At 38.0% G+C, this 26,217-nt stretch overlaps 1 protein-coding gene across 9 annotated transcripts in view; it reads left to right on the top strand.

Moving 5' to 3' along the window:
• The first annotated feature begins 1,193 nt into the window (after window positions 1-1,193).
• LOC306844254 (afadin-like) overlaps window positions 1,194-26,217 on the top strand; it is a 114,278-nt gene continuing 89,254 nt past the window's right edge. For 5 of the 9 annotated variants that reach the window (XM_079376241.1, XM_079376243.1, XM_079376246.1 and 2 more), the window contains exon 1: window positions 1,194-1,565. In XM_079376241.1, coding sequence (XP_079232367.1) covers window positions 1,464-1,565 — 102 coding nt within the window. In that variant the 5' untranslated portion in view covers window positions 1,194-1,463. The remainder of the gene's footprint in view (window positions 1,566-26,217) is intronic. The other 4 variants (XM_079376244.1, XM_079376249.1, XM_079376242.1 and 1 more) reach the window with 3 other exon arrangements.

Here is a 26,217-nt window from a genome sequence, read left to right on the forward strand (position 1 = left end):
TTAAATGAGTTGACAATATTACAACATGTATAGCCATTCATCCACATTTGAACTGAGTGGACACTGAGTGGACAAATACACAATTTTACAAAATCAATACAATATTGTGTCTAATACCACAATATTAACTTCAATTATTGAATTGTTGTAAATAAATATCACATTTGCAACTGGTCAGTGTTCAGGTCACTTCACCAGTGATTACTGATAGGCTGTCAAAAAACAAAACAAAAAAACTTACCACTTATCACCCACCAACTTTTTAAGGTGCAACGACTTTCTAGTTTGAGGACCTTGATAGAAATGTGGAGTAAAAAGTAAAATTTTTGTCTTTCAAATGTAGTTTCCAGAAAAAATAATAATACTCAAGTAATGTACAGATACTCAAAAAGTGTACTTAAGTACAATACTCAAGTACTGTCCATTCCTGTATATGGAAGGAAACTTAAATATTATTTATTTTTTATTTTTGAGGGGGAATATTAAAGCTCCTGAGTATCAAAAGAAGAAATCTTTACTTTTATTGCATCAAACGATTAAAATATATATATATATATATATATATATATATATATATATATATATATATATATATATAATTTTATTGAAGGACATCTGGGTACACACAAAGTATTTTGAATGGAGCAGCAAGTGCCTGGCATAATAAGTTTCTTTAATCATATGTGACCCTGGACCACAAATCAGTCATAAGTAGCACAGGTATATTTGTAGCAATAGCCAACAATACATTGCAGGCTATGAGTCAAAATTATTGGTTTTTCTTTTATGCCAAAAATCACTAGGATATTAAGATCATGTTCCATGAAGATATTTTGTAAATATATCCTATCAAAACTAATTTTTGATTAGTAGGCTAATGCGCATTGCTAAGAACTTCATTTGAACAACTTTAAAGGTGATTTTCTCAATATTTAGATTTTTTGGCACCCTCAGATTTTCAAATAGGCCTAGTTGTATCTCGGCCAAATATTGTCCTGTCCTAACAAACCATACATTAATGGAAAGCTTATTTATTCAGCTTTCGGATGATGTATAAATCTTAATAAATAAAAAAAAAGACCCTTATGACTGGCTTTGTGGTCCAGGGTCACATTTGTTCCCGTGCGCGTTCCCGTCAGCGTCCCTCGTGAATTTAGTCTGGAGTCTACACTGGGCGCGCGCACCGCTTTGCCACAGGGAGCGCGCACGGAGCGCGATAAGACAAACCAGAGCCGGGAACGCGGAAACAATACAAGCGGTCGACGGTAGAGCTGAGGTGCGTTAACCGGCGACTGCGGGAAAGAGCGACGCTCACCACAGAAACCGCGTTTGAAAGCCCAGTTTCTGGGTGTAACAGATTTACTTTTATTTCAGGTCGTCGGAGAATAAGCCCGTTTGAGTGGATAAAACCGAACCAGCGAGGAGAAAGGCGGATTGTTTCTAGATTTAGTCGGGATTTGAGAATGTCGGGGAGCCGAGAGGAGGAGCGGCGGAAACTCGCCGACATCATCAACCACTGGAACGCCAACCGGCTCGACCTGTTCGAGATCAGCCAACCGACCGAGGTGAGTCCGCGGAGCCGCCAGCGAGCGCAGGCCGCAGCGAGCTTAACGCTTCGCGCCGCGAGCTTCATTCCCCCAGCACGCGAGCTTCTTATAGTAAAGAAACGTGGGCACGATCTGTCATAGATTCTCTTTTTGTAACGTACAAGTGGCTCTGGAACGGCTAAATCACGGCGGCAGCTTTGTTGTGACTTCTCTAATGCATTTTGAGTCAGTTAATGGCATGTCACGGCTATGTTGGAGAGGTGTAGTAAAGCATTAATAGTCTAACGTTAGTATGAAAAAAATCAGTCCCTGTTGCTGTTCGAAACTATTACGTTTCTTACCAGGCATCAGCCGGTCATTTACCGGGGCTAAAATCGCTGCTTGCTGTTTGTAGCACAGAGATGCATGCAAAACTGTCAGATTAGATCTGACCAGCTGCATAATAGTGCTGGATGATGTTGGAGATGAATGTAATAAACATGGTTTGTTAGGTTAGGATGTCAATTGATGGTCAGCAGAAACTGGTCATATAAGTGATGTAACGTTAACCTGAAATGCACCGGTGGCTGTGCGTTTATTTGCAATGTGTATGTTTTCATGTATTAACAATGCAAGCTCCGCAATGCATTGCTATTTTTGCTTAAATATTAGCTCAGCATGTTTTAGATGCATCTAGCAAACAATCGCGGGATAAATGGGGTGTTTAACGCGCGTTGGTCTTGCATGCATATGCTTTGGCATCTGCAGATGCATTGGATTGCACGCCAGATTTGGTAGGAAATTAGTGTTTTTAGTAGAGATCGACCGATATATCGATTTACCGATATTTTTCCCGATATTTAAGCATTTTTCCATAATCGAATATCGGTTTTGTAATATCGGATTCCCCGATAAACACCGCCATCTTGTGGACGTTTTCAGAATTGCGCGCAGGATCGCAATTGCAGCGCATCTGAGGGGAGACGAGACAGCAACGGCGTGCAGGTACTTGATTTGCTGTAGTTAGTAAACTATTTAATATTACAGGCATTAATGCACAAATTAGATGTATTACATAAATGCCTGATATATAGTTTAAATGCAACTTGGCTCTAAGAAATATGATAAATAAGATACTCTGTCAAGCCCTGTCCCTTTAAAGATAGGCTATAACTTTGCCTGAAATAACACAGCCATGAATTAGCACATGGTGGAAATAAAAGCGCTGAATTTAATTCTCTCTGTGGTCTATTAGTCTCGTGAAGTCGGAGTCACATAGATAATCCGTCGAGTCCTCTCCCAATAAAGACGTAACTTTGCATGAATTAAATAATACAGCCATGAATGATTGCATGTTGGAAAGAAAAGCATTGAATGTAATTCTCTCTCTGTTGTCTATATGCTCATCATTAGTCTCGTGAAGCCGCTTTCATATTGCAGTTCACTCAGCGGTTGATGCTCAAGAAATGCTCAGCACGGCCACCGCATGTAACTTTTAACAAGATTCACTTTTTTGAAGCACCCTAAATTGTATTAACACTTACTATATAACCATTATTTCGTTTATAAACATCTAAATTAATACAACTCTATGGAAATTAATAATTTATTATCTCCGCGATCGATCGCAGTTTGAGTAGCCTATAGTTCTGTGTAAAGGCATAGATAAACCGCGCTGTCAGCAGCATCATTTAGAGCATGCCAGTTGAGAAATGCAATAAAATACAATGCTTGTTATACTCCAATATTCCAGAGAATATTATTCCGTGAATTAACATTATCCAGTGAATTATTCTTCACTCTTTATCCTATTAAACAGCTTATAAACCTACTAAAACTGTAGTTAAAAATGAAGTTGATATGACTCCTTTCCTTTATTTTCTCCATTTGAAAACATTAGACTTTCTATGTTCATTTTGCTTACTGCTAATATTAGTGTTGCTGCTAAAGCTTTTTATAAATAAAATGTTTTTTATTGTTGTAATACGAAGATTAAATTGAACATGACAGGGCTCTAGACTGCGACCAAAATGGTAATTGTTTGCGAGTTAAAATTTGACGTGGTCGCATTTGTACGAGTGCCAGGTCTGCGCTGCTCCAAAGCGTCTGCTTCATACAGCGCGCGCTGCCAGCCGCAGCACATTATAGCAGGAGTCAGATTCCACTGATCACGTGAAGAGAGGTGCTATCAGCACGAGCGCTTAGTGGGTAGAGCCTGGTTCATACTCGCCGCGTCAGCACGAGCGTGAAGGTGCGCGTCGCGGATGGAGCGCAACGGATGGATTTGTTTTCAAACTAAAGTAAAAGACCGCTTCTTAAACCAGAGAAGGTGAATGTGGTGGTATTCTTGTAGAAAAAACTCCTGTCAGCTACAGCCAGTTTAGTTTTACTTTTCTTTTTGTTTTCGTTTTGAGAAGCTTGTTATCTTTGCTGTTTACCTCAGGTTATGCTATGGAGGCTTTCCTTAATTAAAAAAATATATATATTAATATTTATTTGCTTCCTCAGAGTTTGCTAAACATTCTGTAATATACTAGGTATATAGTACAGCATGTGGTGTGTCCTATGCCATGCCTCGTCTTATTCGTTTTTGTTGATAAATGTTATGTAAGAGTTTGTCATTGTCAACGTACTGTTTTATTGTTGTTGCGCTTTTTAATTAAGAATAACAATGAATCCATCTTTTGTTTTAGTCTTAAAAAGTTAAAGGTGTATAGATATAAGCAAAACAGACAATGATCTTTTCTTGTAAAATGTGACACCAAGATCGCAAATTTGAAAGTAAAAAGCGCACGAAAAAAGGAATTCCTGTTCACAAAATTTAAATCACAAATAATACAGATGAAAAAGAACAAGTTGAATGTTGAAAACTTTCGTTACCATATAACTATAAACTATGATAAAAGTTCATCAGCATGCAAATGTTGTAGCAAAAACAAAAAACAAATTGCAACCAAATTATGTGCTCGTGCGCAAAAGTGAGATCAGTGGGAAGAATGAGTCTAGAGCCCTGCGTGAAAGACTGCTAATTCTCCAAAAAAAATTTGTTAAGATGACTGAAAGGAGGAAAAACCAAAGTGAAGTATGGACTTACTTCACGCAGTCATTTATTTACTTTATAACAGTAAATAAATATCGGTTCTGCATATCGGTTATCGGGCACATAGACATGCAAATAATTGGTATCGGTATCGGTTCTAAAAAATCAATATCGGTCGATCACTAGTTTTTAGGCGGGCAGTGCATGAATGCATTGAATGAAGGGGGTTGGGGTAAAGCATCAGGTCGGGGGTCTTCCCTGCTGATTTACTGGAAACCCTTAGCCTCTGAGAATATTCTTTGGCCCTTAATAATTCATGCATAAGTGATATTGAGCCTCTGGGGCACCTGCTGATGTGACATAATAAAAGCCTAGATTAGGTTTGTTTTGGTCTGTAGAGTGTGATTAGGAAGAAGTGGACAATGCATTAACAGAACCTTAATGAGAACCCCCTTTAAGAGCACAAACTCTTAAGATCAGCAGGAGTGTTGAAGAGCAGATGATGACGTAATCGTCTCGTCCTCCAACCAATTGTGACAGCTGATTTGCAAGCCTGCTTCTATTGTCACATTTTATTCACTGGCACATTGTATAATAACTAGAAATCTACTGATATAATTTATTTTTACATCCAGTACTGATTTCATTTTTCTTCTAATAAGCACTGTGCAGAATTGATTTGATTTTTATTGTAGTCATTAGATTGCAAAACATAAATATAATGAAAATTGTGAAATTAAATGGGTATATAATATTATAATGTATTCAATTCAATAAATTCCGATAATAAGCATTATTTATGCCATGACATACTGCACGCAGCTGTTTTGCAATCCAAGTGGTTGTATATTTATTTTTATCTCATTATTTTGTGACTGTGGCTGTTGTGCCTAAAATGCTTTGCATTTCTCACTTGAGAAGGAATGGCTATTATGTAAGGAATCATTTATGTAAACAATCCATTAAATAAGTCGGTTATTACCTGTGAACCGCTACTATTTACTGTTGAATGCACAGTGGTGTAATGGCATTGAAGGTTGCTTCATTTTTGGAGACCAAAATGATGCTGTATATCAAGTAGACCAGACATTTAAAGACTGATTATCAGTCTATCTTTCTGAACACCACCGGATTTTAAAGGAATAGTTCACCCGAAAATGAAAATGTACTAATCCTCAAGCCATCCCGCGAGTTGAGATGAAATGAAATTTAGCATTAGATCACTTGCTCACCCAGTGCATCCTCTGTAGTGAATGGGTGCCGTCAGAATGAGAGTCCAAACAGCTGATAAAAACATCACAGTAATCCACATGACTCCAATCCATCAATTTACATCTGGTGAAGTGAAAAAGTGTATGTTTGTAATAAAACATAATTAATCTTTAAGATGTTTTTAACTTCGAGCTAATGAGTCCTCTATCCATAATATTGCTTTTTCCCTGTGTACTATTCCATTAAAGCATATTTGGCTTAGCAATAGATAGATGCTTTCATGAAAAAAGCATTTTGTAATGCTAACATGTAAGCTTGTCCATATGAATATTCTAAGATTTAAAGAGAAGAATTGTAATTGCCTGTATTTGGTCTGGAATTTCGATCAGTTTATATGTAAAGATCAGTTTTGTAGCTCTATCCTGTGAAGTAGTGCATAGATAATCTCATGCTGTGCTGTCATTGTCAGCTTTAATATTACAGTCATTGGGGATTGCAGTGTATTTACAGATCATATTTGGAGATCTAGGGCAGATATAAAAAGTGCCTTGTTATACATTAAATAAATAAGCAAGTGTGTTTAACTAGCTTAGTCATTTATTGCATGCATAATTTATCAGCTTGGGTTTCTGGGATTGTTTTGCATGTTCTATCTGCAATGTGGCGTCTTCCTGTTTTGCGCAACTTTTCATTTTACAATATGTGTGCATTGTATTCAGGAAGTCAACATGCTGCCTTTAGCTCTCTCTGTTTAGGCTAAATTGCTTGCAATTTTGCTCATTTGTAATTCACTTTGGATAAAGCACCTATTAAGTGATTAAATGCAAATGAATCATTACTTTTTATACAGTAATTAGAAAGATACAAGAGAAAATTTTTAAAAGATGACAATTCAGAATCTTTCCAAAAACACCGATAACAGTTTCATGGGCCTGACTGTCCCCACCCTACTGACGTCTTGTGATTCCATTCCCATGTGTCTCAGACTGGCTAGTGTGAAGTCCGCTTTGGCAGGAGTTTGTATGGCTGAAAGGACATAAAAAAATATTAAGTTTTGTTTTTGCTAGGGATAAACCTATAATTGGTCTGGCTGACATTTTAAATTGATATTTATGCTTTTGTTCTTTAATATAGGGTTTCCCACTACATTTAGACATAATGAAAAACATAGACATGTGATGCACTAGAATGTGCTTCTGGGTTTCCGATTCCAGAACACTTTTACTTTTAGGCAACATTAAATTAAGAGTTTATGTATAATACTAATAAAACTGGTAAAATTATTTGTTACAAATGCACTGTATTAGTCAAGTAAAGAAGGCTGTTCAGAGGTAAGTGATGAATAGTTTAGTTAGTGCATCTAAAAGCAGAAAATTATAAAATATTCTATTTGTGATTATCAGGCAGTCAAACATAATCGGTGTACATTTATGCATTTGGCTTTTATCCAAAGTGACATTGCATTGCATTGATTATCAGCTGGCAATCGAACCAATAACTTGGGAATTGTTAGTAGCACCATGCTCTACTGTTTGAGCTACAGGAAGGCTTTACTGGAAGGTTTACTGTTGTCATAAAAAAATAAACATTCATCATCTCTAGTTTTTGCGCATCAAAACTGCAAGTGTCCTAGAGGTTATACCTTCAAAGAGTATGCCTGCATTTTTTACTAAGAATGCATAGCTCAGGGTAAAGGTGTTCAGTTATCAAATCAGGTTTTCCCATGGTCGTATCTTTGTTTAACCTGATTGGCCTGTTCCCAGCATGTGATAGTTCAGTGTGACTTGGGACATGGGAAAATATTTGAGCACGCAGGCTTTCCCTTTTGCTTTCTCATGGCTGAAGCAATTTAACAAAATGTGTAGTGGCCATTTGCACTTGTTGACAGTAGTGTTGCACGATATACTGGTACTAAAAAAAAGGTATTGCAATACCCTAAAAATGTAGTACTCATGTGCTGTCACACACCAGACAGCATGTGATCACAAATTCAGATCTCTTTCAAGAGTTATTGTGCTTCAACGGTCAAATAAACACAATAAAGTAGCTCTTAAAGTGACAGCAGTCTAATATTCCTGCTGCTGTCTGTATCTATAATGTTAAAGGGATGGTTCACCCAAAAATGAAAATACTGTCATTTACTCACCCTCAGGTAGTTCCAAACATGTATGAATTTCTTTGTTCTGCCGAACACAAAGGAAGATATTTTGAAGACACTTTGTAACCAGGCTGTTTTGGGGCACCATTGACTTAAAAAAAATACTATGGAAGTCAATGGTGCTCCAGAACTGCTCTGTTTCCCACATTCTTCAGAATATCTTCCTTTGTCTTCAACAGAACAAAGACATACAGGTTTGGAACTACTTGAAGGTGAGTAAATGATGACAGAATTGTCATTTTTGGGTGAACTATCCCTTTAATCATACAACAAAAGAAAAAGAGAAAATCACTCGCTTATCTTGACTGACTAACTTTAGTAGCTTTAATAAGGATCAATGTATGAACGTTTAATGCAGTGCTTTACTTTGTATTAGGCCTAACTCTTACATGAATGCAACTGTTAAATAGACCTGCTGAACCTAAAAACAAGGTTTATTTCATTTGTCCTTTTGTTTGTTACTTGCATCAATGTTCTTATTATTAAAGGGGTCATATGATGTTATTTCAAGTTTTCCTTTGTCTTTGGAGTGTTACAAGCTGTTCGTGCATATACGATCTGTAAAGTTGCAAAGACTAAAGTCTCAAACCCAAAGAGATATTGTTTATAAAAGTTAAGACTCGTCCACTCCTTCCTAAAACGTCTCATTTAAACACGCCCACACATATCTACCTCACTGTGTTGGAAGATTTGCATAACACCGCCAAATGTTTATGCAAAGAAAGAATACTTTTATTCTTTGCTGTAGTATTGTTGCCGCCGCCGCCACCACCATGTTGTAGTGATGCTGTGTGTTTCCAAATATGGTAAGGGTGTAACATTTCAGTCACATGCATGAGGTATTCGGCCAATCACAATGCACTGGATAGCTGGCCAATCAGAGCACACCTCGATTTTCAGAATGATGAGCTTTGTAAAAATCAACGCATTTTAGAAAGGTGGGCAGAGAGACCCCATGTGGGTCATTTATGATTTTGGGACTTTGTTCTTTTTTTGGTTTTGTTGTTGTATCGGTTTAGTGGTATTATTGCGATCATTTAGTCAGGTATCGTATTGAAGTAAAAATTTTGGTAATTTGTGACAACACTAGTTTGTAGAGCTTTAGATATGATATTATGTTTATGTTAATAGTGTCTCTGCATGCTTACATAATGTTTTTTTTTTTTTTTTTTACTGATAACTTACTGAAGGCAGCGGCTGTGTAGCATTTGAAAGCATAAAAGCGTTCTTGTGTACAAACCATCATCTTGTGTAATTTTATACTCTGTGATGTTAGAGAACATTAGATGTGACCTCTTTGCAGAACAAGCACTGTGTACTAACTGCTGGTAGATTATAATCACATCCTGCATTATTTGAACTTTAATTCTGATTTCTCAAGGCATCAGAGAGTCAGGTTTTTGTGTTTAATGAGGTGCACAAGCTAAGAAAATGCAACATTTTTATGGGTCTAAAAATGTTGTGTTAGCAATTATGAGGCTTGTCACCTCAACAGCGTGTGGCTCTCTGGGAAATCATCTCCATGGTGATTTTCGTGCCTTTATATGTGCATAATCTGAGCCTGCATTTCCTTTTTCTTTTTTGTGGGGAATGTACTGCAGTCTGCACTGTAATTAAAACTCATGAGGTTTCCCTCAGCAGTAATTTAAAAATCCTAATCCATAGTTCCCTAATCTTTGGGGATTATAATGCGCTTTTGGGTTCACCATCAAGAATATCTGTGCTTTTTTTTTCAGTCTCTTATTTTTGTCTTGAACCTGTTCTCTATCAATTCAAAAACTCCCATGAAATGGTTCAGGTGCGGTGTTGATGTGTTTCCTGTTAAAACAGGAAAGTGGAGGCGAAAAGTGTTTAAAAAGGCCAATGGCTTTTAGTTTAAACCACAACCTGAAAAAAAACACTTTTTACATTGTGTTGTGATTTGTTAATGAAGGTGACTGAGTGTTAGGAACGCATAAAATGTGTTATTAATATTTTTGTTCTATTTTACTGGATGAGAATATTTGTTTTGCCGATTTTTAGGAGTTCACTAGCATGTAAAATATGCTCAAAGCTTAGAGACATGAACTAAAAGCTACAAGACTTTCAATTTTGATTTCACAAGGTCATTAAAATATCACCGTTTAACAATTGCCTAAATCTTCTTGGAGTTCTGATCTGTTCCAAAGTCATTTGGCTTTCATTTATTATTCAAAATCTTTTTATGAAGAAATCAGGGTTTATAAATCTCTGTGATTTCCTGCAGACACGACGGTGTTCAGGTTCTGCTGAGCTTTTTGTCGACTGCGGCTGGTGTTTTTCTCTGAACCTGCAGCCGTTGACTGAGCCCCTGTGCAAAGGCTGTGTGTTGAATCATAACAAGTGGCCTCACGTGGTGCAGAGGGTGGGGTTCCTATCGGAATCATTGTATTCCACTCTCATGCTTTTCCTCCTCGTATTGTGACTGCATTCCACTCGCACACACATGTGCTTCACCCTCCCTCCTGCAGGAGAGCGTTTCATTTTCCAGCTACAGGCGGAAAACAGCTCATTGGCCCTGTTGTGCAAGTTCAGCATGAGAGGTTATCAACAAAGGATCAGATTTGATGTCAGTTCTGTGCAGCTGGTTTGACATTTGATTAATAAATGATTACTGAATTGTTCAGTAATCACATTAAAGTTACTGTTTATATAAAAGCATCACTACTTGCATTGCATAGTTTAAATTTTAATTGCAAAGGAATAGTTCACCCAAAAATGAAAATGTACTCACCCTCAGGCTAGGATGTAGATGAGTTTGATTCTTCAGGAACAGATTTGGAGAAATTTATTATTACATCATTTACTCACCAGTGAATCCTCTGAAGTTATTGGGTGCCTTTAGAATAAGAGTCCAGAAAGTTGATTAAAAACATCACAATAATCCAAATGTAATGCAGCTTGTGGATTACTTGCATATTTGTTATAAACATAAACTTTTTCACTGGAGGAAGTGTTATTATACTTATATTATGGACTGTATTCGCCAAACGCAGTGGTTTAAGGTTACAATTCTATCATCATCACTCACCTCCAAACCTGTATGACCTTCTTTATTGTGTTGAACACAAACAGAAGAATGATTTTGAAGAATGATGGTAACCAGCAATGTTTTGGTTAAGTATTTTTAAAATGTGTTTTTAATTTACAATACAATTCCACTTTGTGGTTATGTTGATTATTTGTCGCAGTCATTATTTAAAAATTGAAAAAAAATCTGATTTGCACTGATTAGTGTCTTGCACTTTTTTTGGATAAAAAATGGACTACAAGTAGATGCAATATGTTGTTTATGGCATTTGTTGCTGGCATAAAATGCATCACCCATCCATATATTCCAAGATCAAGGCACCTAGATTTCCTTCATCCACCCAGTGACTTTGATCCTGTTGTTTTTGTGAGGTGGTTCTGCAGTCTGTGCACACAAACACCTTATTGTCATTGTGCTGAATGGCTGTCGTTAGACTCGATGGATGACCTGTGAATGGGAGGTCTGATCCCAACCCTAGCCTTGGCCTGTCAGTCTCTATTAATCTCCCGGGAGGCCCCGATGGTCAGTCAGTGGCCGCTCCAGGGCTGACCTGATTGGCCATCGTTCCCTCCAACAAACACCCCTTGTGCGTAGTCCCGCTGTCCTTGTCTGTGTAGTCACACACAGGTGACCTCACAGGATCAGACGGCTTTTCAGAGCTGTTGACTTGTCTGTTTACGCTGTTCTTTCCAACATGCTTTCTCATCAATTTACTAACACAGACAGCAGTTTTTGAGTTTATACGAGTTAATTCTCTGTTTCTATTCCCCAGACTCACGGAATATACTTGCACTAAATTTGGGGATCTAATTTCAGATTTTTGTTGCAGAATATTTCTCAAATCATGTGAGGAGATCTCTGATGGTATTGTTTTGAGTGCTTAGTGTTGAGAAATCTGACTTATCACACCCTCCTAAAGTCTATTTCTAAAGTGCAAATGTTCCTCAAAGCTTAGCCAAATATTTTGCGGCGTGTTGCACATTTTGGAATGTATCATTTGTTGTTACACTATGTGTGTGTCCTCCCATGAGCATCACACTCTCTTTTCAGTTGGCGAGCATGCTGGAACGTCTTGTCCAAGTGATCTGGAACGTTCTTGAGGCCTTTTCTTGTTTTCTGCACTTTTTTTTTTTGAGTACCAACACTTACAGAAAGTACTGTGGCGGTGCCATGGCACAGTTGTGTATTGGTAATATCATGTAACTATATTTTTCCTTCACTTTTATAGATTAAAATAGGAAAAAATAGCTTATAACTTTTATAATTACATAAAGATAACACTTTATAGTTATAAGTATGATATAAAAATAAAAAAAATTCAGTTTCATAAAATGAAACAATGTTATAAATATTTAAAAAACAAATTTAACTTGATTTTTATCTGATTTTCAATGATATACCATTTTGAAATTGAGATGGTACTTAAACGTACCATGGTATAGCCACACTAATACATTTTCTTTGAGTGACCATAAGCTATATTTCAGTATATGATTTTGTAATATTGTCTGCTCACTGTGCTGTCATGTCCTTGATAGAGATTTTTATGCTGATTAAAATGTTATCCAAATATAATTCAAGTAAAATTGAATGTTGGTGAGATTAGTTGTAATGTCAAATAAGTAGGTTGATGGGAATAAGCCTTTTTCTCACATAATTAAGGAAAACGAAGCAAGTGGAAATTCCATGTTTGAGGCACACATTGGCCCCTTTTCATTGTTCTGGAATGTTCCACACTTTCAGCTCGTTCAGTGACACTCAGGGCCTGTTTTATTTTCTGTGTGGTCAGACTCATTAGGTTTAAACATCCTCACTCGGTCGAAATAGGGTGCGCGTTCACTACCCATTGTGTGGGTTAATTCACGCTCCCCGTACGATTGTGATTGTTTGTATAAATTCTTGGAAACTGTGAGTTGTAGTGCTCCTGTCCATAGTTCAGCACAATAGAACTTTACATTTGGTTGGACTGAGGAATGTTGCATCATAGAATGTGTGGCTATGGCATCATTACAGCTTGTTGAAAGGTTCATGGTACGGCACAGTGGCTGCATTATTACTTCAGTGCTGTTTTGAGCGCAAAATAGTGATTAGAGCACAATCGGGCCGTATTGTACCGGTTGATATCACTGTTGTTGTAATGCACGTTGCACTGAAAATAGTCTTTGCTGTGCAATTTTGATAGCTGATCCTACAGCCTCATTCAGCAGCAGATGGATGCATTTAATATTATATACTCAGTATTTTGTCTGGTATTGGTTTGTATGATTTTATTAAATATGTAATAAATTTTATAAAATTTAGTGCTTATTTTGAGGACACTTTCAGCTAAGAATAAAAGAATAGTATTATGTTTACTTTATCATATTTAAATCCCTTTCATGGTGTTCTACAGGATTTTCCTCAAAATGAGTGCAGAAAAACCTCTACCGATTCAGTGTGGCCATGCATATGAGCAAAAAAAAAACCACGCTTCGACCTCAGCACTTGTAATCTCTGCCGAATTATGGGGGCCAAGCTCTGCTGCTGAGAAGGGTTGAGGGAAAATGACCACAGCGTCAGCTCTCTGTTTGTGTTGGACAGAGGAGATAAGCACAGCCATCCTGTGAGTGTGTGTGCTGGCCTTAAGATAACACTGGAATGAGAGTTCATCCACCGCAGAAAGGCCTCCTGCTCTCATGGGACAGAGAATGGGGACGGCCCTGTCAGCTACTCGCTTTCTGAAAGTGCTCTGCTAAATCACAGCCCAGGAAACGTCTAATGACTGATGGTTCAGACTAGTGTGGAAGAACCACAGCGCTCAGAGAGGATGTTCTGCTTCCCGAATCGCCTCATTTGGCTCTTAAATGCTTTCAGGATCTCAGTGGGAAAAACGTTTGTGAAGCAGCAAGTTTCCGGTGATAACTTTTTGTAGTTCTGCACTATTAGTCAAAATAAAACCAGCTTTGATTTGGCTGCTATTCAATTAAATGCATGTTCTGTGTATTTCAGAGCAAAGCGTGGCAGTGTGTGAGCAACTCATGATCCTGTGTTTTCAGTATCTCAGAGCAGCTCAGTTCGCAATAAATGATGTTTGGATTTCTAAACATCTGACTAAAGAACATGTTTTTCATTTTAAAGAAATCCTTGATCTTTTGTGTTAACTTATAACACTTATAACACTCTTTTAAAAAGTATTTGAAGTGCTTTTTGTCCTCTCTCCAATAGCCCTGGCCTACTTGATAAACTTGATCTACAATCCAATCCACTTGTCATTGCTACTAGCAATAACAAGTAGCAAATTGTGGTTTTAGCAGGCTGTGACGTAAACTAAAGGCTATTGGCTAGTTAAAAAGGAAGACGGTGATGACAATGGGGCAACATTGAAGAAGTTAAAACAGGAGAAAAAATCCTAAAAGAAAAATTTGTTCCCCTCCTGTTATTTTTTTTAACTGTCATGGTTTCGTAATATTGTGGATGTTTATAGTGGTTTTATATTGGCGTATAGTGTATGGAGACCACCATAAGGCCAATAAACAATCTTGTGTTTTAGTCTATTAACATTTTTTGAAGCCTAAATTTGCACATCTTTTTCTCAGCATTGTAACGGCTGTACCTGAGCGGAGCAAGTGCTTTCTTTGGCAGTTGTCCGGGCCTTTCCGTTGTAGCTTTCCACCCCACTAGGGGCCCGTGGCGGGGGGTGGGGACATTACCTACGGAGAGCAATAATATTGTAACAAGCAGACAATGCATGTATGGGAGATGACCTCTGCAGGAGAGAGTTTCCAAGCACAACACCGCCCCTCAGATGTTTATTGAATTAAACAGCGATTTCGGCCCCAGAGAACGTCTATTGACATGAAAGGCGGCTCCTCCCTGCACAGATGTCTTCACTTCATCTGTTTCTGTTTATGAAACCTGCTCTGCCCAATCTGAAATCACACGTATGGATGTTATAAGCATGATGTGGGTGCCGTCTCGGGCTACAGATGCAGGGACGGATGAGGTTTGCGGGCTGTTTGGGTGGTTTTGTGGACTGGGTTGGTGGGTGGTGGTAGCCGTAGGTGTGGCAATGCGGTTGGCTTTCGGACGGCTCGGTATCTGATTGGCCCCTGTACGCTGTCTGGTTCTGGTGGGTGGCGTAGCGTAGCGCTTGGCGTGAACCTTGGGGGAAATCCTGCTCTCAAAAATCACTTCCATATGGGTAGAGCAGTCTGGCTTCCACGGACAAGCAGGGAAGGAGGTGTCTGATCGGTTTTGCTGTTGACATGCATTTATGAAGAGTGGTGTTTGTTTATAAACTATTTAAAGTGAACGGCAGGCACACCCTCCGTGTATGGCTTGAATTCCCCTCTTTAGTCATCACGTCCATTTACTGTACGAGTAGCTCATCGTGCCAGTGTGTGGCCGTAATGAAAGTTTAAATGCGGCTAGAGTTACACCTCTTTGCAAAGTTTCACTGTTTAGTCTCATACTGAGTGTTAATGTTGCTTAAACAAGGCTTTGAAATGAAAATATGGATGTGAGAGGATGGGAAAACTAATCATTGAAACCGTTTCCTGATGAATTGTAAATTAATCAGGTGTAATCGGATGCGTCAGCAAATTCCCCTAATGTACAAGCCTGCTCAAGGCAGATGTAATTGGACTGTGTGCTGTTACATAATTTACAGGCCTTGGTGTGTGTGTGTGTGTGTGTGTGTGTGTGTTTGTCACAAGTTGAACCTGATAATGTTGTTTGCATGCACACACATGCACTCGCACACACTCCTGAATCTGTCAAACCTATGAGTTACACACATTCCACAGGTTTTCCAAAATGCAGAAAGATATTATCATTATTTACTCGCTGCCATGTTGTTCCAAACCTTATGAACAAATTTCAAAAGTCTCTTCTGCTTACACAAGCTGCATTTATCTGATTAAAAATAACTTCAAAGCAGTAATATTGTGAAATATTATTACAATTTGTTGTTGTTGGGGACTCCCAAAACCAAAATATGAACCTTTCATTGGGGCACTTTAAAATGACTTTTCTATTTTAATAGATTTTGAAATTTAAATTATTATCGGTGTTGAAAACAGGGATAGAATTCTATAGGATTCTTTGAGGAATAGAAAGTTCAAAAGAACAGCATTTATTTTTTACCACCCAGACCCTGAGACTGTAATGAATTCCACCAGTGAAGCCCGGTTTAGAAAGCACGTTTTGTGCCTGGCTTGTCTATACGGTTAGGATAGAGACTGTTTGTCCCAGTTGGCTGTCGCTTGCTCAGACTGTTAGACAGAGCTGAATGGTGTCCTGTGAAAAACAATCAGTGGTTTCTGTCAGGCCCTGCTATTCTCGCTGTGCACCATTTAGATAGATGGCAACTTTCTTTGGCACAGGCCTCTCTTGTTGGTATTTGGGGGGTGAATTTTGTGGGACAAACTAAATGCGTTTTAGGGCTTGCTAAGGCTCGCATTGCTATCACTATTAGTTAAAACTTTCATGTTCCAGTCTCTTAATAATTAAAGCTTTAATGCACTCAGTGATCAAAAAGAAAGTAAAACAGCTGTGCAATATTATAGTTTAAGATGACACATTTGAATATAACTTAAAATATCTTATTCCTGTGATGCAAAGCTGATGATGCAGTCTTCAGTGTCACATAATCTTTAAGGGTTGGTTAAAATCCCTTTTGCTGAGGATTAAACTTTTATCTCTTAATGAATCTTCAAAAAGACTCAAACTTGAGTCCTTCACTGAATTAATTAACTGAATCTGACTCATTTACTGAACTGCAAGTTATCATTACTTTTAAAGTGATGTCATTCTCAAAACAAAGCAAGTTTTGTGTATTTAAACCTTGTGAACCTTTAATTAGGTTGACGTACTGACTGGTTGTTCATATGATGACGTAGTTTATTTCTAGATGATATTTTGATTAAAAAAGACATTGAAATAGATTCATATATGACCTATCCAAGAACCACCTAGACAGCTACACCTTGTTTTATGGCTGCGTTTACATGACGTAACACCCATGATTTCACGTTGACTCTATTCTGGAGTGTGTCATTTTCTTGTCTGATTATCCCTTGTCCTGTCACACCACAGGTTGGTGGGGTTTTTTTTTCCAGCTATAATGGTATGGTATGTCTTCAACAGGATTTTATGGGAGGAATCCTCCCATAAGGTTCTCTCTCTCTCATGACTCATGGCTGAATTGCAAGTGTCAAGGGGAAAAAAAACACTCCCACTCTGTGATCGGTCAGGCATTTAAATCTTCTGCCACTTAACCGCCGGATTTAATTTAACTGCCCGGTACTATTTCCTCCCCTCAATTTACTGCCAGTTTGAGCTGAAGGGGCAGTTCTCATCAGGCCCAGTGGCCTTGTTCGAAGATCTCAGGACTGGGGTAAATTACTCCAACTCAGGAGACAGTAAATGGCGTGGCACCCTCGTCATCGCTCCGGTTACAATGCTACTACTGTATTGTCATGGCCTAACCTTGGTCCTCCCATTTATTAATGCACCTGTCATCGCGATTAAGTATTTGCCATCTTTGATTTGTGACACTGCAGTTGTTGAGACTACTACCCGCTCAATTACGGATCTGGTAACTCCACCAATGCAGACTGAAAAGAAAAGAGCAGACATTGTGTTATTGAATGAATGATGCTTGTATGTTTTAAAACAAGATTCAAATTGTGTTCCTGTTCTGTGCTTTCTGGTGATTCATGTGTTTATTAAAAGGTTGTGGTTTGTGTGATATAATTTTACACAGTTGTCAGTATGTAGTCATGCGATGATCACCATTATCAAATATTTACTTGGAAAGATGCTTTCGTTCTGCTGTGCTACTCCTACAGAACTCCTTCAATAACAGGCGGGGCGGGTGTGAGACGAAGGACATGAGTCCATGAGAGATGACAACTTGCATCTGGAATTCATTACGGACACTGATGTGAAACAGGCCCTTTGTCGGAAACACTGTCATCAGGTTTAATACAAGTGTCTCAAAAGCGTTTCTTTAAAACATTTAATAATTGTTGACGTTTTTGCTCTAGAGACACCTGTCAGGTCAAGTAATGTTGGGCTTTCTGTGTAACTACATGACATTTCTGTTGTCAATCACTGTGTGATTTTAACCATCTGGATAGATTCTTAAAATCAGTATAAATCAAATCGAACCCATTTCATTTCTTTATGCATGATTGATCAGAGCATGTTGTTCTAAAAATCAGAATGTATTAATTAGCATTTCGTTGATTTAAAAATACAGTAATATTATGAAATGTAACTATTATTATTACTACTAATTAGTAATGTTATTAAACTGTATTTTATTCCTGTGATGGCAAATCTGAATTTTCAGCATCATTACCCTGGTCTTCAGTGTCACATGATCCTTCAGAAATCATTCTAATATGCTCATTTGCTTCTCAATCATTTCTTATGAATGATGATAAATATTAAGCAGGTGATACATTTTTTTCAGGATTCTTTAAAGTTCAGAATAACACCTTTTTTATGGAAATCTTAACATTGTACTTGCCTTTGCTAAAATGAATTTAATGAAACTTTCCTGAATAAAAGTACTAATTTCTTTTAAATAAGAAAGAAATGTACTTTTTGTTGGTGTTATTTTTCAGTGGATATTAATTCTCTCTTGGAAATGTGCCACATTATGGAAGCTGGACGTGCTGCAAATGTCATATGTTGTCTTTTAATAGTCTCTCTTTGAAAAAAGCACAGGGTGTTAAAGCACCGAATGAAAATTTCCAAAACACCTCACTATGATTTGGTGAGCATTTTATTCTCCCTCTCTAGGACTTTGTAGTGACTGAGATCAAAGTCTCCTTTGTGCCTTTTGAAATTCACACTTTGCAACCTTGATTTTAAAAACACGGTGCTAAAAGATTGAGGTGGAGGTCTGTGTCTGTGTCCTAACGCTGTGACGGGGACACAAACACTGAAAGCCTGTAAATTGTCCACCTTTTCCTCTGTATTTTGATCACCTCAGTGAACACAAATGGCCGCTGGGGAGCTCAGGCAGGTGTGCAGGTCTCTGCAGGCCCCTGCTTTGACTGCTTTTCCATAAATCTGAGCTGGTTTTTGCAAAACATAACAGAGCAGACCATCATTTCCCCAAAAATACAAGGCTGGACATATTCAAAAAAGTCAAGATGAGGATGAATAAAGCGATGAGGAAGGGCACACTGCAACTTCAGTGTAGATGCACACTACTGTTCAAAACTCTGGGGTCAATAAGATTTTAAAAAAAGAAATTAATACTTCTGTTTAGCAAGGATGCATTAAATTGATCAAAAGTGACAGTAAAGACATTTATAATGTTATTAAATTGTTTCAAGTAAATGCTCTTCTTTTGAACTCGCAATTCATCAGAATCCTGAATTGTTTCTTGAGCAGACAATCAGCATATTAGAATGAGATTAAAATTCATCTTTATGATAAATAATAATAAATTACATTTTAAAACGCATTTAATTGTAATAATAGTTCACTTTGTTTTACTATATTTTTCAACCAATAAATCCAGCCTTGGTTGGGGAAAAGACATTTGGAAAAACACAAAAGTCAGAACCTGTTCTATTTTAATAGTATTTTATTGATTTTCTTAAACTCACTTAACATTATTCGAAGCCATTTTTTGTTAAAATAACAATTTTGATGTATAATGTTTATTTTATGAAATAAGATTAAGGCTTTCAGTTTTGCGGTCCGGCAGTGACGTCTGATAATATCTGATAATCATTATGTTGATATCTTAAGCACTCAGCTGAATCCTGTTGTCTGTCTTTTGCTGTTTTTGCCAAATCATCTCAGCGGCAGCGGTCCAACACAGCTGTGAATCTGTCTTATATGACCTGGACGAGGATGTTTCTTTGTTTAATAAAGCACACTGAGCTAATGGCATTACAAGCTGCTGTGGTGAATGGTCTCTCAGCAAATGGGCTGGCTCTTCCTCTGGTGAATATCTGTCAGAGCTGTGCTTAATTTGTCAGGATGTTGAAGGAAGAAGGGCAGAGCTCTCCTTTTTTTGCTGCTGAACCATGTGGAGACTTCATATGTGTGTTTTTGTTCTTTTAAAAGTCCACTGCGGTCCATCAAATGGACCACACCAGCTGTCTAGGGTAGTTAACCACGTCCGCCCCGGATGAACCTCATGAAGTAGGACTAGACATTGTCGTCATGTCCGAGAAGATGTTTTTTGGTTACGAGGAGATCTGGAGACCTGTAAATCCAGCTCTGTTGAGAGGCGTGGTTGGAAAAGTGTCGGGGTCTGACAGATTTATCTGTGCTTTATTAGACCGCAAAAATCCAAGCTGTTACAGAGAGAACTCCTGGTTCGTGTAGATCACAAACTGTCTCAGTTCACTGATAGCAGAGCTCTCTGAGAGAGGTGGCAGATGTTATGCGAATCTCTAAATGATAAGTGAAGATCTTTTGGTTGTGATGGAACTTCTTCGGAACTGCAGGCCCAGCAGGAGATCAGCACCACTTGAAGATAAGACCCTTAAATAGATTGAGAGTCTTATCGTGTCTAAATTGTTTTAACCGTCTCATTCAAGATTTCACCTTAACACAGTGTCCCAACCAGCCATGACCACAACAAAACATTCTGTTGGTCACTTTTGGCTTCTGTTTGACTTGTTGCAACAGACTGTAATGAAAATGAATTGGTTCAAAAAGGTATTAAGATGACCCACATTGTCAGTTTGATTCAATGATTCTGATTCAGTTTGATTTTAATTCCGATTCCAGTTCTTTGAGGCATTTTTCTGATATGAACTTTCTAGCTTGTTTTACAACATTTCATCCTAGAATTAATAACTTTGATTCGGTAATAACTCTAATATATTCAGTGAAAGATCCATCAAACTGATTCAAACAGTAACTTCTGAGTCTTTTTGATGGATTTATTTAAAGGATTGGCTCAGGAGATGCACTTTTTCTTGATTCAGATGGTAACTTGAGTTGGTGAGGTTTTTTAATGATTCATTCGAAGTAGTGACTTTTTAGTCACTTGTTCTTGAATCAAACTTGAGTGTTTTTGAGTCTTTTTGAATGATTAATTGAAACTATCAATATGCAAGAGTCACATGTTTGTTATTCAAATGGTAATTTCTGATTTTGTGAGTCTTTGAATGGTTCATAAGAGTTACTTGTTCTTGATTCAAGCAGTGACTTTTGAGATCACGAGTCTTTATGCATGATTTATTTAAAGTATAAGTTAATTTATATGTGATTGGGACTACACAGGCTGCACTGTTTTTGATTCACTAAAAAGGAACTGCTCACAAGTGCCATTTATGTTTGTTTGTTTCAGAAAAACAGTCTTGTTTTTTTTAAATACCCAGCCCTATACCTATCATTCATATATTCTGTCAGTAAATGCCCTAAGCCAACCCCAACTTTATGGAGCTGTTTTTTGTCAGCAGAAGTGTGCTTAGCTGACCCGCTGCAGTCTGCAGACACGTCCTTTCGCTTGCAAGCTCGGGCCCTTGTGGTCTCGATCTTGCCCTTGATTGACCCAGCCTCGGTCTGACTCAGTTCTGCAGAGCATCTGCCTCAGCTAAACCTCTGGTGACGTACATGTTATTTCAGCAAGTAAGATGCGATATATCAGCAGAAAAACCTTGTGAAAGTCCATTAATGTCTTTTTCATAGTCGAGTCTCGCCAGTGAAGAACAGCCTCTCATTCCCTCAGTATATCCTTTCACAATTTTTTTTCCTCTCTTGTCCTGCTGAGCACTTTGGCTTGTCGTGCAGGAAGTGCTGAATTAAGGAGTCTTTAGTTGACCTGGGTTACAGGCATGACAGAAAGAACACATCCCTGTGGCTCCTGCTGCTGTCATGGCCCTCCCCTGATTGATTCAGAGCTTGTGGCCTGGCAACAGCATGTTTGCATGGGGAAAAACTCTGGTGCTATATATTATAATAGAAATATTACGATCAACATTTCAATGTAGTTAATACTACTTATTGTTTGTTTCATTTTATTATTTATACTGTTTCACCTCACTAAACAATTATTAATTTATGCAATTATTTATTTTAATGTATTTACTTGTACATTAACTAGATACTTTTGTTCTTGTGCACATATAAAAAAATAAGTGCAAAGCTTCAATGTAATAACCTTCAGGCAAGAGTCCTGGCATCTCAATCCAAAGTGATTCACACAAACTAATGCACCCTCTGGCTAAGACCTCACAGAATTGCTCTAGGGAAAGCAAATACTACATGGAGAGAGAGAGACCTTGGTGTTGTTCCTGTACGCTGCATATATCCAGACCCACAGGCTGACCCGAACGAGCCGTCTCATTTGCTTTGTGCATTTGTGCAGATGATTAACAAATGAACTCAGCCTCACCCCGTTATTAACCAGGGAGATGGAGAGCGAACATGATTCCGTGATTTCATCATCTTCTCTTGGTTTTAAATTGATCTTTTCTCACAGCTTATCAGTTTGGTCGTCAGGGTGTTTTTCTTATAACCTGTCCTATTTAAGACATTAAAGCATGTGAATGTTGACGTAACAATTCAGTTTTGCCATGCCTTATAAAACGGACAGTTTAGGCTTGTTTCCCTGCTGGTATAGATTATATACATTACTAGGTGGCAGTAAATGTTAAATTTAACATAAATGAAACAACCATCATGCAATTTCACATTTCACACACCGGTGATTCAATACATTTGTTGTAATTATAATTTTTTTGGCTTAAATGTTTAAACGAGTAGTTCACCCAAAAATGAAATTTTGCTGAAAATGTGTTCACCTCGGGCCATCACAAGATGTAGATGAGTTTGTTTCTTCATCAGAACAGATTTGGAGAAGTGTAGCATTATATCACTTGCTCACCAATGGATCCTCTGCAGTGAATGGGTGCCGTCAGAATGAGTGTCCAAACTGTTGATAAAATCATCACAATTAATCCACACGTCTCAGTTTCATCAATTAACATCTTGTTCACAAAGTGAAAAGCTTGGGTGAACTTTTTCTTGAACAAAGGTAGACTGTTGTTGAACAATAATTATTGAAAACCAGCTTGTTCTATAACCTCAAACGCATGTGTTTAACCTGCCAGGACATTAATAGAGGTGTAGGCTATACATGCAGAGCAAAATCTTGTTCTTGTCCTCTTGTTCTTGTCAAAATGTTCTTGTCCTCTGTTAATGGATTAGCATGTCTTTATGAGTACAATTGCATGAGAGATTTTTAACAGAATTTTGTGGTGGTTTAGGAATTGTATAGCGATCGTGGTTGTTTGTAGAAAACCGAAATCTGTTGCTTGTGTAAATAACAGATACTGGTTATGCAACAATTTTGTGGTAATTCAATGGATTTCATGTTTAAAAGTGGCGTTTTGATGCTCTAGATCAAATGTTACTGTAGTTATTTTTGAGCAACTCTAGTTTTAAATGTTCCTCGGTGTCTCTGATGATCATTAACCAAACACTACAGCTCTGAGAGGAGTCTTTCATAGCTGGTGGTTAAACTACAACTTTTTGGGTTGTTGTGATCACCTTGATGGATTTATTTTTCTGCTTTATGTAGGTGGATTAATCTTTTAGCAGGCCATTGTGTGGTTTTCATCCCAGCAGGTCAAAGTAGCACACTATTGGACTGTTCTGAATATCTAAGTGGCGGTTTGCTATTAGACAGTGGATGTGAGATGATTGCCGTCATACTCACCTGATGTAATCTGTAAATACTGTTTCCACCAGGCTAGGAGAACTGCAATGCTGAGCCTGCAGTAGTTTTTTTTTTTTTTGTGTGTGTGTTAAATTTGACATCCAGGTGCTAACGGATTCCATTGTTACAGATGTTATTCCAAATGGCATTTACTTTGTTTTGGTTCAGGAAGGATCTGCTGAAAACTGCTTTCTCTGGGACTATGTGCAGATTTTCATCTTATCTTTCTCCTCCCCTATCTTTTTCTCCATCTTTCTCTATTTTGTCAGTACCGTGTGCCTGTTCCATGCTCATTGGCAGCATTACTTCATCTAATGAGCTATCTGAGATCGTACTGTGGTCAAATCTGTAAAAGGCAAAGTTCAATCCCAGCAATCCAATAAACAGTCAACTAGATCAGGACTGAAGAAATGTGTGCTGTTTGAAAGGCAACCAACCATTTTAGGGTGCTTTCACACTTTTGGTTTGACGTCAGAGTTTGGTTCATTTGAAGGCTGTTTGGAAAGCATCTGTTGTATGGTTCATGTAGTCTGCATTTGACATAACAATCCGGCCTAATTTGCAAAAGAGAAGCGCTATTAATCTGGTAATCTCATTGACGCCCATGTTTGAACCGGACTCTGCTCTTCTCCCCTCAGAAGGGCTTGTGGGCACTGATAAAACGTGCCCGGCTGGACTCGTGGTGATCTCAGGTGTTCTTGTCTCATGGGCGTCTTCGTCTGCCAGTGTTGCTCCACTAATTAAAGCCATCAGGGCTCAGAGGATGTTCACACTGACAAGGAAAATTACAGTCACTACAAACTCCTGCTGCGTCCGCATGGAGACTCGGGCATTAATGTCAGCCTGTGAACACGAGCTGCTGGTGGGGAGGAGGATTATTATTTATCATTTATTTATTTAGGCAAGACAAGGCTTTTAAAAAAAGACCGGCTGGCACTTTACATTTAGAAAGCTGACAGGCGCAGCTTCAGAAGCTCCTAATTGGTCTCTCGACTCAGAGTGAGAATAGTCATTCTTTGTAATTCAGACGACGACGGAGAGGATGTTTTATTCATTTTTCTCTTTTACATAGTTGGGATTGGTCATCATGGTGGAGTATTCATAGACTCTTCTAGCTGATTGATTAGGTTGACTAGTTTTACTTAAATTTGAGATTTAGGCTATGATGTTTTTGAAAGAACTCTCTTATGCTCAGCAATGCTGCAATTATTTGATTAAAACAAAATAATAGAGTAATATTGTGAAATATTATTACAATTTTAAAATACCAGTTTTATATTTGAATCTATGAAGTTGTCAATTATTTACAGCATCATAACTCCAGTCTCCAGTGTCACATGGTCCTTCAGAAATCCTTCTAATATGCTGATTTTGTGCTAATGAACCATTTCTTATTATCAATGTTGAAACCAGTTGTGCTGCTTAATATTTTTGTGAAAACTGAAACTTTTTACAGAATCCTCTAATGAATACAAAAGAGCAACGTTCATTTGAAATCTTTTGTAAAAAAAAAATTGTCTTTTACCGGTCACCTCTGATCATTTAATGCATCCTTAAATCATTTAATGCATTACGCCTTTGTAAGATGATGATTTTGATTTGACTTTGCACAGTAAAACTCACTTGCTAAAGTTAAATTCCTCTCCTTCAAAGCACCGCAGCTATAGATGTTCACATTCAGAGAGACATCTTTGGCTGCTGCATCATGTCTTGTGCTGTTTTTGCACATCCTTGTTAAATGAACAGAATGCAAGTAGATCGAAGGCTTATTATAGATGCTTTTTGTAACAGTAGGCGCTCAGCATGAGCCTGGATTTTAAAGAGTTTAGCTTTGGCTTCATGGGTTTGCTTAATGGTTATTCCAGCTGGAGATTTGAGAATACTGAGTTTAACAGTTTCTGCTAGCTCTTAAGTCGCCCATTTTCACAAAGTGATCCCTCAATCTCAGGACTTTAAATTGCCCACCTGCCATTGCCAATAACCTCAGTGAGGTGAGATGGGTGGCCTGTGCTGTAAATCAACGTAGGCTTGACACTTCCTTAGTCACGAGGATTGTTCCCTCTGGCCCACTTTTAGCCCTTTTCTATCAAATTGAGCTGGTGCCGTTGGATCTGTTGAGCTCATAAGAAGCAGTCTGCGGTCTTTTGTGTGTTATTAATTTAAAAAAATATAATTTAACATGCAAAGTTATTTCATTGAGCACCTTTAATTTAGAGCCATGTGTGTGGTCTGTTACAGTATTGTCGAATGTTCTTTGAAACCCAAGTATCTTTTATGTTCTGTAGAAGAAAGTAAGTCGTATGGGTTTGGGAGGGCATGACAGTGAGTTCTGGTCCCTTTAAAGAGCCACAGGACCACCTGTTTTTTGGTGGTAACATGCAGAACTGGTCCAGATCGTGCTTTTAGACCACATTGGTCTAGCTGGGGTTGCTTAAGCTGGCGTATGAGCTCTCCAACAATAACTTGCTACTGTAGAGAAGAAATGCCCTATTATGGTGTTTGCTCTCGGATGTTCTACCTGAATCAGGCATGAATGGTTTGCTTTCT

The sequence above is a fragment of the Barbus barbus genome (assembly GCF_936440315.1).
Source record: "Barbus barbus genome assembly, chromosome: 24".
Classification (NCBI taxonomy): Eukaryota; Metazoa; Chordata; class Actinopteri; order Cypriniformes; family Cyprinidae; genus Barbus; species Barbus barbus.